The sequence below is a fragment of the Homalodisca vitripennis genome, chromosome 7, assembly GCF_021130785.1.
Source record: "Homalodisca vitripennis isolate AUS2020 chromosome 7, UT_GWSS_2.1, whole genome shotgun sequence".
Taxonomy (NCBI): domain Eukaryota; kingdom Metazoa; phylum Arthropoda; class Insecta; order Hemiptera; family Cicadellidae; genus Homalodisca; species Homalodisca vitripennis.
In genome coordinates, this window is record NC_060213.1 from 60,757,171 (window position 1) to 60,770,679 (window position 13,509).

General features: G+C 31.0%; 1 protein-coding gene across 1 annotated transcript in view; it reads right to left on the reverse strand.

Moving 5' to 3' along the window:
* Positions 1 to 2,195: 2,195 nt before the first annotated feature.
* The window catches only part of LOC124365904 (putative elongator complex protein 1), a 42,047-nt gene continuing 30,733 nt past the window's right edge, over positions 2,196 to 13,509 (reverse strand). Inside the window, exons 11-15 of the mRNA XM_046822023.1 lie at positions 10,868 to 10,931; positions 9,896 to 10,026; positions 6,685 to 6,824; positions 6,096 to 6,138; positions 2,196 to 5,654 (exon numbers count right to left, since the gene is read on the reverse strand). Of these exons, the coding sequence (XP_046677979.1) occupies positions 5,587 to 5,654; positions 6,096 to 6,138; positions 6,685 to 6,824; positions 9,896 to 10,026; positions 10,868 to 10,931 (446 nt within the window). The 3' untranslated portion in view covers positions 2,196 to 5,586. The remainder of the gene's footprint in view (positions 5,655 to 6,095; positions 6,139 to 6,684; positions 6,825 to 9,895; positions 10,027 to 10,867; positions 10,932 to 13,509) is intronic.

A 13,509-nucleotide genomic window follows, 5' to 3' on the forward strand; every position in this document is an offset into this window, starting at 1 on the left:
ATTTTGCAGTGTACATTAATATAAATATGCTATATATATATATATATATATATATGCTGGGGTATTTTAAAAATTTACCCCAAGATGAGTAATGTTGTATATATATATATATATATATATATATATATATATATATACACTCATTAGTTAAAAGTTGAATATGTGAAAATAAACCCAATAGACTACGAAAATTTCTACGGTCCAATAGATCAGATGATACATAAAATTAAAATGCCTCATATATTATTGTTGAAAGCCTATTACATTACCTATAATGTAAATAAAATTATGTGACTTAATAATTTATATTTGGGTAAAAAATGTCTTGGCAATTACAACTAACCAATGAATAAAAAAATGGTTGTCACTTAAAGGGTTACATATAATGTAGGTTTAAAAATTGCTTAAGGGTGTATAGTTTTCAAAATAATAAATCGTAGAAACATTTTAAATGATTGTATAACAAACCCTGGAATATTTTATAACTTACTTAACTTTAATACAGTTAACAATGTTTAATACCAAGAACTGTTAAGCAACAACAACAAAAATACAGACTAAATATCTGCAAGACTAAGAAAAATGCTAACTATAAACTCAGACTGAATTAAAAAACTGAAGGCAGGCTTTTAGGAGAATAGTAAGCAAACGAGACTAATTAAAACCATGAATAATTATGATACTTTTATTTATAAACAACTCACATTACTTTGATAAGGGTTAAATAAAAAAAAAAACTGCATAAAGGTCCCAACATGAGTTAAATAAGAGTCTCTCAAGATAAAATATTGCATGCTTACATAACCAATTGTAAGGAAAGTCATGATATAATATGTAAACTCATCATAAAATCTTAGTAAATATAATAAACGCTGATGCTTGAAATATGGAACATAGTTTTCACCCAGGCCGTAGTGCTTGGTAAGAAAATATTTCAGAAATATTAATCTACATTCATATACCACATAAATCCTACCGATACTCCCAAGATAATGTTTTTATTTGTGGGAAGTGAGTTTAACCCTTTGGCTGCTATGCAACGATATGTTGTTTTTGGTAATCGTGCCGAACAATGCTATGGAACGATATTTCGTAGTTGCGAATTTTTTTTTCAGCGCTAAATATTACGTTATTTACATGCGGGTTGCGGTAAATGACAGTTGAATAAGTTTACTTTTCCTTAAAAATAATAACACTTGTATTTGCTGGTTTTTTATAGTACACTAACAGCAAAAACAGCTGTGATCTAGATAGCACAGGATAAGTTTTTTGTTTTTTTTTTTTTCATTACATAAGTAAAAATCTATATTTTTGCATGAAAATTTCAGTATGTACTCAAAACAACATATGGTTTTAGGTAAAACTGTATTAAAAAAAATAAAAGTTTAGTTTAATTATGTTTTTCTGTGTCAAAGTTGAAAAAAAAACAAAAACAAAAAAATATTTATTTATTTGTTTACATAGTTTTGTATTTTTCAAAATGTATTACTTTTTATTTTCTTACATATATTATACTACAAAACAAAACATAAATCAATGAAATAGGTTAAAATTTGAGGAACTTATGATTTTTTTGGTAAAACTCTACAAATTCACCATTTTAGGCTTAGCACTTTTGGGATAAAAGCCGATGAAAACCTGAGCACTTTTGGGATAACATGTCAAAAAATTCTTAGCAGCCAAAGGGTTAAAGAATGAAACGTAACAGTAAAAATGGAGACAGTGGTTTATGAAACATTTCCAATTGCTAGAAAACAAGAATTAATAAAACCAATCAAGATTTTGGTAAATATCTAGGTCTAAATAAATACTGCTTAACTATAAAAGGAAATATAAAATATTGGAGGAGTGTGTGTGTGAGAATAAATAAGTGTCCTTCAAATTGTTCCAAATACCTCAAAAACTATAAGGAAATCAATTAAAATTAATGGTCGTAATTTATCTCTTTTCTTTGATTAAAAACCAGACATCTTGGAAATTTTGAAGGACAAAGATTTGGAGACTGTTAGTGATGGTAGTCAGGTGGTGACCAACAATGCTTATCTATTATTATAAAACTATATGTACCATTTATATGTAGTGTATACTTATTTGTATGCAGTCTTAATCACCAAAACAAAATCTACCCAATAATGTTAATAATGCTGTAGGTATTATGACATCCAGAAAAAGGAATCAAAGAATCAACACGTTCGGACTAAAAACAATAACTTTATTATCCTTACAATTACTTTGCTGTACAATTAGACTTTGTAAAGAATGGAAATATGCAAGCACAGGTTTTTGAGTTAAGTAAAATATGAATATAGAAGAAATATTTGCATTTTGAGTGAGTTAAAAATTGACAGGTATTGAATTGTTAATTCTCCCCTAATCCTGTACTATCAACTCAGGAGTGAATGGAGAATAGCAAACAGATACAGATGCACATTTTAACCATTTACACTTGAATTTTTGGACCCCTGTCGTTCCTTTGTACATGGCATTTATTTTTAGCGAAAATGCAAGCTTTAAATAAATGATTGTCTTGAATTTAATTGGACTACTACATATATTTTGCTTATAGATTCTAATCAGAAAATATACTGAGCACAAATTACCAGATAAATTAACAATAAAAGTATAAATTGATATTTTTTGTTGGGTACAAACTAAAGGCGCAAAACCTTTAAAAAATTCACATATATAAATAAAATAATGTTATGTATTTAAACCGGAACTGGCAGACATAATTTATGATACATTTGTTCTTGCTGTAAATTGGTTGAGTCGTAATTTGAGACGCATTAAACATCATCTGCTAATTAGTTATCTTTTGAACAATCTTCATTCAAATCATAATAAAAGTTATATCATTATAATCAGTGGATTTCGCACTTCTTTTAATGTACTCACTTTTATACATCAAACGTTTGTTATATTGGCTGCTAAAGTTGTCTGACGTGCTATGAAATTCTAACAGCTGTTACTGTTTGTGTTAGCTGGTTTAGAAAATAAAGTTTTAACATCAGAACACCACACATCCATTAATGTAATGGTAAAATCAATTTTGATTTCAATAAAATGGTTTATACAAATTTATATTTTCTGTGTTATCTCTGCGCAAGGGGTTAAACAGCTGTGCCAGTTAAGGCTAAAACGCATGCAAGTTCTAGGGTTGAAAAAGGATTTTTGTTTTTTTCTTCAACCCACCAATAACATGGGATTAGTGAATGGATCTACTATTCAACCCACCAATAACATGAGGTTAGTGAATGGATCTACAATTCAAAATGCTGTCCAACAATTACAAAACTGTAACAAGAAACTTACACCTGTAACTCATGTAAAGGATCAAGTGAATAGTGACATTCAAAATATTTTGTCGAATCAGCAAGGATTTCCGAAGAATGGTATGCCTCTACCGAAAATTGATTACAGAAACAAAAAGTTAATAACTAAACCTGTTATAAAACATGAAGTCTTAAAACAAAAATCACAAGATGTTAAAACTTCACAAAATTATGTACCCCAATCGGTCAGAAAAAACAGCAACTGATTTACTAGAGATGTGTATCCAAAAATCAGAATTATCGGACATTTTAACTGATTTAGAAGACAACACATCAGAAAATTGTTCAGTATCTCAACTAACGGCCAGTTCAAGTATTACCAAATCTATCTTGAAAAACGCATCAGTTCATCAAATGAATTTAAGAAACGATTTGACATCTCCTGCAAGTATAAACGTATCTACAGTGAATGCTGTGCACTGGTTATCTGATAAGAATCAGACAAGTATCAGACAACCAATGGGCAGCATTCATTGTTGAATCACAAAATGATAAAATCAGTTACCTTTCAAACATCCTGTTCACAAAATGCAACGAATCATCAGGGCTCAAATAATTCACCAAACTGTAACACAAGGATTTTGGACAGGTATTCCAGTCAACCTTTAACACAGCACAGATATTGCCAATTAATTATAAATTAACTGTCATATCCAGTTATATTTATGTTTCTAACATAAAAAAATTGTATTTTAAAAAAAGTTGATATTTTACAAATTTGTTGAACTTAATTTAATTCAAAACTTCTGAAGAACCCATAAAACTATTCAGGATGTCAAAATTTAATAAAAAAGTATGGGGGATAATTAATTCCAGAAATAATACATAAATGATCCTGAGATTTGAGAACATTTTGTAATAAACACATAGTTTACCATAATCTATTTAAAAGCAGACATGGGATAGTAGTAGTGCAGATATTAATTGCAAATGAACTCAAATTATCAAAGTAAATAAAACAGTAACACCAACAGAAAACACTGCACGGCTTTCACATCGATAGCAACAAACTACGTCAGCTGCTCACACAAGTGTTGTAAAGAATATGAAGTGTGAAGTAAGGTGTAAAGTAAAGTGAATGAAGAAAAGACATGAAAAGAGAGAACACAATATGTATGTGAGTAATTAAAAGTAACATTCTGTTTTATGATTTCCACTTGCAATAAAATAGAAAATCACATGTTCTTCCTATTTGATAACACCTGTCATAGACAACTGAAGTATAGAAATACAATCTCAAAGATGCAGTTTTTAGTTTTCTCAACTACCGTAAAATGTTGTCAATTTGTGACACTGATTACTTTTTGTATTTTTAATTCCACTTTTTGGTGAGCCTCCCACTTACCCCTTTATTTCACTCAACCTCAACCTCTTCATTTCACCTCTCCTCAAATCCCTTATTTCACCCAACCTCAACCTCTTCATTTCATCTATCCTCAATCCATTCATTTCATCTATCCTTAATCTCTTCATTTCATCCATCCTCAATCTATTTGTTTAATCCGTCCTCAATTCCTTCATTTCACCCAACCTCCCACTTGCTGAAATTAAGAACAATGAGGTCTTTCTTAAAATAAGCTAAGTGGGAATAACTCAGGAAACTTCCAGACCATCCTTGCATGGAATTTCCTTTGCACAATCCCTCAATTGCTATATTTGTATAACCTCAATTTCTATTCACACAATGTTATTATTATGAGGATTCAACAAAAGATGAAAATTTTGTTTATTACTTACACATGTAAGTATGTGGACAACCTTTAGTTCAGTCAGTATGTAGATTAAGTTGTAATTAACAAACACTCCTCAAAAGATTGTTGAAGGGTCTTTGCCATTGATGTCTAGGGTTACAAAAATTTAAGTATGGAAATTAAAGCTGAATCTGTGTGCATGTTCTCTATTTCATTTTTTTTCAATTGCAACAGTTATTTTCATAAGGAGTATTCATAAATTTCTGAAATTTTATATTTTAATGTGTCAATTTTCATTTATAAAATTTATTTTAATTATGTCGTTAACCTGTGATGAATAAAACTTTGACTCTTGTTACTTAAAAGTATTACAGGAGACTAAGTAATATCATCTTGAATTGCTTTTATCCTCATCCTATGAAAAATAGATTAATATTATTGTCAAGTAATATCTTATCAAGACTCAAAAGTGCACTTGACTCAAAAACTTAAATGTTTACATATTTCCAGTAAATAATGTAAAAGATCATCATCAGTATAAAAAAGAATTCCCTGCAGTTGCGCTATGAGTAGATGTCGAGCCTCCAAGTCGCTGAGATGCAGCTGGTTGGGGGGAATTTCAGCTGCATGTCTGCCAACAGAAGCATTAATATTTTGTAAAAAAGGTTACAATAGAGAATCCACTTTAAAAATGAATCAGTTTTGTTTTGTGCTACGTGAAAATATTATATTCCTGTTAGCACAGGAATATAATATTTTCACATGCATTTTCTTAGCAGATTAAAATACGATTGAATATTTTGAACAATAATGTTGTTTTAAGTTCAACAAAAAAAATCAGGAAATTTTATTTGATAAAAGTTGAGTTAATTTTTACTTTTGCATAACACAACATTAATGTGAGCTCTATTTCCTTTTCACATTTTAAATAAATGAAAAATCGTAATATATGGTGTCAAAATAAAAATAATTTAACTTGTTATTTTTGTACGGACAAAAATCTTATAAATAACTATAAGAAACTAGTTTCTATCTAATAAAAGAAACTACAGTTGCTTAGTCAAGTTCTTACCTGTCAAGGTGGGGTCTATAGCATCTGCATCACTGCCAGTTTTCTGTAACAATGTAAATAGTAGTTTTAAGGTATTCAAAAGGAATAATTAATACATCCTCCTCCCCCTATTCCATATACCTACTTTTTTTAAAGAAAGGAGACTTACAAAGTTATTTTTAGAAGCCCACATAACATTGTTCAGTGCTTTGTTGCAATTCTGTACTTGCATCCATGTGTACACTTTCTAAAAGCACTTTTGCAATTAGGCCTCTAAAACTAGACTTGATAGCTGCTATTACAGACTCTGGTACACTACATAGGTGAGTGTACTTTCACTAAGAACAAGGGCCCTTTGATACTTGTGCCAACAGTTTTACCCCTTCGGATATCACTCGAGTCGAGGAAGCTATCAAGTTGACAATTTGGGTGGTTCTTCGACAAACACAAATATTTATGTAATAAATGAGAGTCAAATATGCAAGTATTAAATCGAAACATGTTTACAGAAGAATGGACAAGATAAAAAAAAATTAAAAATGATAATTTTTGCATTTTTAGACGACAAGGCTACCTTCCTAGTGAAATGAAGGATTGATGAGTACTGTACCTTGGCAGTGGAGCCTGGCCAGACAGAGTGCCTTATCTGTTGTATCTTCTCAAGTGCTGCAGTCATGGCCGATTGTAGCGTGCCAGCCTCCGTGTCCAGCCCTAACTCCGCCAGGGCGAGACATGTGGTGCGGACATCACCTGGGAACACATCAATCAATCATATCTATATTCAATTTATACACCTTGTACAATGAATAGTGTCTCGCTGTATTACAAATCCTTAAACCTAATAAAACATACGTGATCAAATGTTCCTTAATACTGGTCAGTTCATAAAATTCTTTAGATGGATAAAGAGTATGATATGTCAGAAGGACTGTTAAAACATGCATCAAAACTTTTTGTTCCCATCTACATATTTATTAAAATTTGGAACTTGATTATAAAACTTCATCTCTGCATAATAATGTTCTAAAATAATTCCAGGTTGTGATGCGATAAAACTTAACAATTTTTGTTCCTAGTATCACATCAATGATTTTGACTGTGCACCAGAAATTTGCTACTATTACTTCTAACATACAAACACGGTTAATATTTTGAAATTGAGAAATAATTTTTTACATAATTTATTATTTACACTTATTTCAATGGTAAACATGTTATAAAAGATTAGTTACTGGAGTAAAGTTAACGGCCATAAACTATCTCAGTAATCTAACAATACTAGCCTTTTTCTGGACAATATCAGTCAGAAATTCAGGAATACAGATTCTCCTCCAGAAATATTATAAAATATGAACAGATTGCACCATACTGGGCATTAAGGAGTTAAATTTCACTAAGTAGTAATTTTCTCCAAAAAAGGTATGGCTAATCAGTAGAAATGTATTTATTTTCAAAAATTAAGAGGCTGCTTTACTGGTCACTATATTCATTTCAGCCCCATAAAAATAACATTAAACTTTCACAATCTGCTATTTAGTCATAGAATTATGGGAGGTGTCTCATTTTAAAGGTATCATTAAAATGTGCACAAACAGATTACAGCTTTTTCTATTTTAATGGTTATTCAAAAAATCTTAAAAAACGTTTTTGTTCACTTAAAAAACAAAATATTTAATTTTTTAAATGTAAAAAATGTATAAATTATATAAGAAAAACTAAAAACTTCTGGATGCATATTAATCACATCTTTAAATCAAGACACCTCCTATGATTCGAGAACCAAAAATAAAGGTTTTAAAATGTTTGAAGTTTAACTCTTATGCCCATCACAAAAGTAAAATTCATACTTACTCCCTTGACTTTAATTCAGTTAATATCCCTTTCATTTCCTCCAACAGCCACAAATATGCTATAAGACATGACTCAGTTATTGATTCTACTCTCTATAGCATTCGGCACTCAATGCCCTGCTATTGTTACATAGCGTCAGATAATCAATTTTATCTGTCACAGTTTTAATTCACTCAAAGTTAAAATTGCAGACAGGATGTAGGCGGAAAGCAAGTGCAGTACTATAACACTGAGTCACTATTTTAAGTCCACTTTTCAATTCTCAGAAGGGAGGGATAGGAAAGTACAGTATTTAATCCTTGCTGAGTTTTCAATGGTGCTGTCACCCAAGTCAGCATACACATAGCGTGGTGATTCTTGTCCACTATGATAAACTTCAGTAACATCTTCATTTACTACACTACCACCTGAATCCCTTCTTTCGTCACATCAGGTAATCGGTAATAAATTGAGTTCACATCCTGATTTTGATCATTCTCAGAAAATTTACACACTGTGGATGCATAACTCACACTTTATTACAAAACATTTCTGCCTTACCGACTAACCCACAATCAAAATAGAAAAATATAAAATTACAGTAGCAATTTCAAAAATGAAACTGAAAATAATTATCTGTTCAAATAACATTGTGTTTCTAACGTCACCACATTCAGGTAAAACTCACCATATGCTTTCTACTACTTGAGGCCAATGTGTATCATCTTACAGCTGTTTGGCACGTGATAACATGGGTGTGGCAATTAAAGGGTTAAAGCAAGAGCTTTTGAAAATAGTTACAATTCTATTCCGGTTTTGCATTCTTCTTAAATGGTACTCCATACAGTGGCATAGGTTACATGAGCATAGGTTACCCCTGGTCCTTTGAGATATATTTTAATTATTGAAAATGCCAATTAGGATCTTATGTGGTCTCAGGTGTCAGTTATGGGAATTGTTGGAAATTCTTCATTTCCTATTTATTTAAACAATAGTGTCCAAAATAATTTTTTTTAAATTTCTGATTCACACTGATATATATATATATATATATATATATATATAATATATATATATATATTACGATTCAATATTTATTGAAATTAAATAAGGCTATTGCCATTTATACAATTTAATGTAAATAAAAGTCGTTTGACAAGTATTTGGTCTTCCGATCATATGTTAGTTTGCTTATTTAAACACATATGTGACAGATACGGCCAAATACAAAATAATTGAATCGGAAAAAGTAAGCGCTCTGTGGTGCAATGGTAGCACATTCACCCGGCAAGTGAGAGATCCGGGTTCGACTCCCGGCGGAGCAAGTACTTTTTGCGATTCAATGTTTATTGAAATTAAATAAGGCTATTGCCATTTATACAATTTAATGTATATATATATATATATAAGATTTGATACGTAATTGATTTGTAACTTACAAAGATATTCTGCAAAACCTACAAAAAATCAGTGCACACTTTAGTATTTCTGATAGACGCTTCAAGGGTTAAGTCTTGACTGAAAAGAAATACCACCTGAGAACAATGGCCATTGATTTTTTAAATTATACCTCAAAGGGTCAACAACATTTTAATATCTATCTTTATTTTTTCTACTATAGTAAAAACATTAAACTATGTAGCATATAAAATAATAAAACATTTTTACTGTTAAGCATTTATATTTTCTAACTTAGTGGATTGATATTTAATTTTTTTAACAAAACAACATTGTTATTTTTAGTTGTAAATAAAAAAGTTAAAAACAGCTGTTTTAAATTAAAAAACCTTTACTAAAAAGTAATACACCAAATGTCTGGAATAATTTTTATTTCCACTAAATATGACTGTGTAAAAAAGTTATACTTAATGAATGGTTGAAGTGAAAACAAGAACATTATATTCCTTCTCATAACCTAAAGGACATATTTTCATTAATATATTCCCTGCACAGATATCACACAGGACTTTATGTATATTGAGAGCACTTACTGGTGAGTCGTTCTGTGTTCTGTATCAGTTCTGTGATGGTGTATAACAACGCCTGCTCCTCCCTGGGGTTGCCCTCCTTCAAGCTCCACAGCTTACGTTGGGCTTTCCGAGTATTCTTTGTACTTCTGGTGCTGTAAACATAAGACTTCTATTGCAATAAATGCGTTTGAAGTTATTTGAAGGTGTGTAATTTTAAAATTAACTCTCTCAATCGGTTTGAATCATCATGACAGGGATCCTGGTGCAAAGACCAAAAGACCAATTCTCTCCCATTGTAACCAATTGCTTCATCGTAGCTCTCTGCTTCACACTGCCATCATAAGGCTCTTGGAAATATCTACTGACAGTACTGTTGCCATTGTATATTGAAAGTTTTTATGCTTAGGAATGCTATCTACGAGTAATATAGTTTTGATTGTCTGATTGAAATCTCCATTGCAGTAATTTTTTTCATCACAATTCCTCCCAACCTGTGTTGATTTTTTACAGAATTATTTGAACTGTATCTTTCTGCAACTAATGTTTTACTGACATTATAATACTATGCTATTTTCACAGTTTTGCTGTTTAATTGTTTTTTACAATTAAGTTGGAAAGTCCCAGTCAGCATTCAATTTGACATTTGTATGATAGTGAATAAGCTTCATGATATTTTTAATATTATAGAGAATTTAATCATCTTTACAACATTGTATAATATGTTATGTCATGGTATGTGTATGTTTGGACGAAATGTTAAAATATTGACAGCCGACAATTGAATTACTTAGCCTGACAAAATAAAAATTCAAAGTAAAGTCAGACACGTAATTCACTATAGCCGAAAAAAGGTATTTTGAAAAACGCTTCTACATACAGAGTGCTGTTCAAACTTTTTTGGCCACATACTCTCTTTTTAATTTTTAAACATTTCCTCAATGCTACATTTCCTTTAGCCCCTACCCAATTGCAATCATACAACAATAAACTTACCCGCCCGAAGACGTGGAGAATGAGGACAAACTGCTAGTGTCCGATTGTATGTCACTTAGTGCATCTACAACACATGAACAAAAGTCTAATATAACTAATGAATAAAAACATTTTAAATTTACAATACATTATACTTCTATACAATAGATATTACGTATATTGATATACCTAGGGTGATGGTTTGCCTTTTATATTGTTTAATTTAAGGTTAAATTAATACTTTAAAGAAATAAAAAATTACAATATTAAAGGATTGAAAGAAATATTACTATTATTAAAATAATACCACTAAGGAAATTACTTAAATAACACAGTGATCTATGTGTCTTCATATTTGTTGGATTTTCTAAAGAATGGTGACAATAAACATCTATTAGACAGTAAATATTCTACAACTAAGTAAGAAAATATATTTCTAGTAAGTAATTTTGTTTAGCTATACTTACATTTTCCATCTAAACTCACTTGAATGAAACAAGTTTCAACAAAATGAAAAACCCACATGGTTTTGTGACAGTTTTTTGTCAGCTTGAGTGAAGAAGAATAGACAGATTCAACTGATTGCAATAATATCAAAACATCAATATAATTTTCAAAACTTAATGGAGCACACTTTTAAATAAATAACTTTTAAAGAAAAATGAAACTGCCACAGTAAAATAAAATACGACTGGAACAGAAAGGAAATACTACGTTAGTCAGTTGGAGATCAGACAGTGATGTATTGGAACACCTGTTCAAACCAGTCTAGATCACATCCAACAATCTGATAATCAGGATGGCCTTGACTGACCTTTGTCCTGTTACTAACTGATAAGACTATCTGCCTTATTACTCACACACTGGTCTCATAAATTATTGCCTGGAGGGCTTATCCGCTCTTAACATGAACTCCCACTTTGAGTGATTTGTTTGGAAATATTCATCTGAGACACTACACCACTATCACACTTATGTGACTGCTGACACATTACAGTGACTGTCAGTCTGTGTGCACTGGCAGACAAGTACTGCCTGTGGGCAACCTTAAACCTTAACGAAGAATTACATTTAACCCTTAAAGCGCTAATTTAAATTACTGTCAAACGCGAAGACATAAAAAAATATATTTTTTTTTATTTCCCAATGTTAATTTTTGTTTCATATTCCTTGGTATTTCCTTTATAAGAAAAAATAATAAACATGTAATATTATATATTTTTGAGAATTTTATACGCACGAAAACATTTGAAATTTTGAATAAACTGCATTGCAGGATAATGTAAATAGGAACACTATTTGACAGATTACATAACATTTATACAGGTTATTTATAATGAGTAAATTGTAACTGAAGTTTCTGTATAATTAGTACATAAAAATAAATAAGTTCAGTATAAGGTTTTGAAATGTAATAATATGAAATTCAACACAAGCTTATTTATACGATAGCCTACAAGGGAAATGAAACAAATATTGTACTTATAAACCTTATTTATTTAGAATAAATAAACTGGACTTGTATGGTGAAACTGGTATAAAATACAAAAAAATAATTGAAAAAAAATATTACACATAATATACCAAAAATGCGCTCAAACTACGTTGTTCGTAGTAATCATTTGGATTATCTGGATTAGCCATTATAACAACATATTATACTCAATGTTAGTAAAAACAAACTAAAACACTATTAGAATAACAAAGGACTGATTCAAAACACTTTGTTTAACAATATAACCAACATACGACCAACACACACGTAGTTAAACAGCTGAATGAAAAGAACGCGTCTGTAGGCGTACGCCGCGTCACAGGCCATACAAAAAATGGCGGCGATTGCTTTCAACCCGAGTAGATACCGTTACAACGTCCACCAACGGTGATAAAGCGTTTTGTCTAGTCCCGATAGTTGAAAGGAACATCGAGCTGCTCTCTTACGGAAGTTTTAACAACTAATTCTTCGCCATTTCAAAAGTAAAGCTTTTGCGTTTGTAGACGTTATCCGCGTTTAAAGCATCGGCAGTTCCGCGTCTATAGGCGTTAGCCGCGTTGGAAGGGTTAAAACATCCAGACAAGTTGTAATTTAACAACTGCATATCTTCTCATAACCAGATATCAGTATTCAAATGTCTGTCAACTGTAGACAAAGCTGTAACTAAACAACTGCACACAGCTATATAACCAGACATCAGTATTCAAATGTCTGTCAACTGTAGACAAAGCTGTAACTAAACAACTGCACACAGCTATATAACCAGACATCAGTATTCAAATGTCTGTCAACTGTAGACAAAGCTGTAACTAAACAACTGCACACAGCTATATAACCAGACATCAGTATTCAAATGTCTGTCAACTGTAGACAAAGCTGTAACTAAACAACTGCACACAGCTATATAACCAGACATCAGTATTCAAATGTCTGTCAACTGTAGACAAAGCTGTAACTAAACAACTGCACACAGCTATATAACCAGACATCAGTATTCAAATGTCTGTCAACTGTAGACAAAGCTGTAACTAAACAACTGCACACAGCTATATAACCAGACATCAGTATTCAAATGTCTGTCAACTGTAGACAAAGCTGTAACTAAACAACTGCACACAGCTATATAACCAGACATCAGTATTCAAATGTCTGTCAACTGTAGACAAAG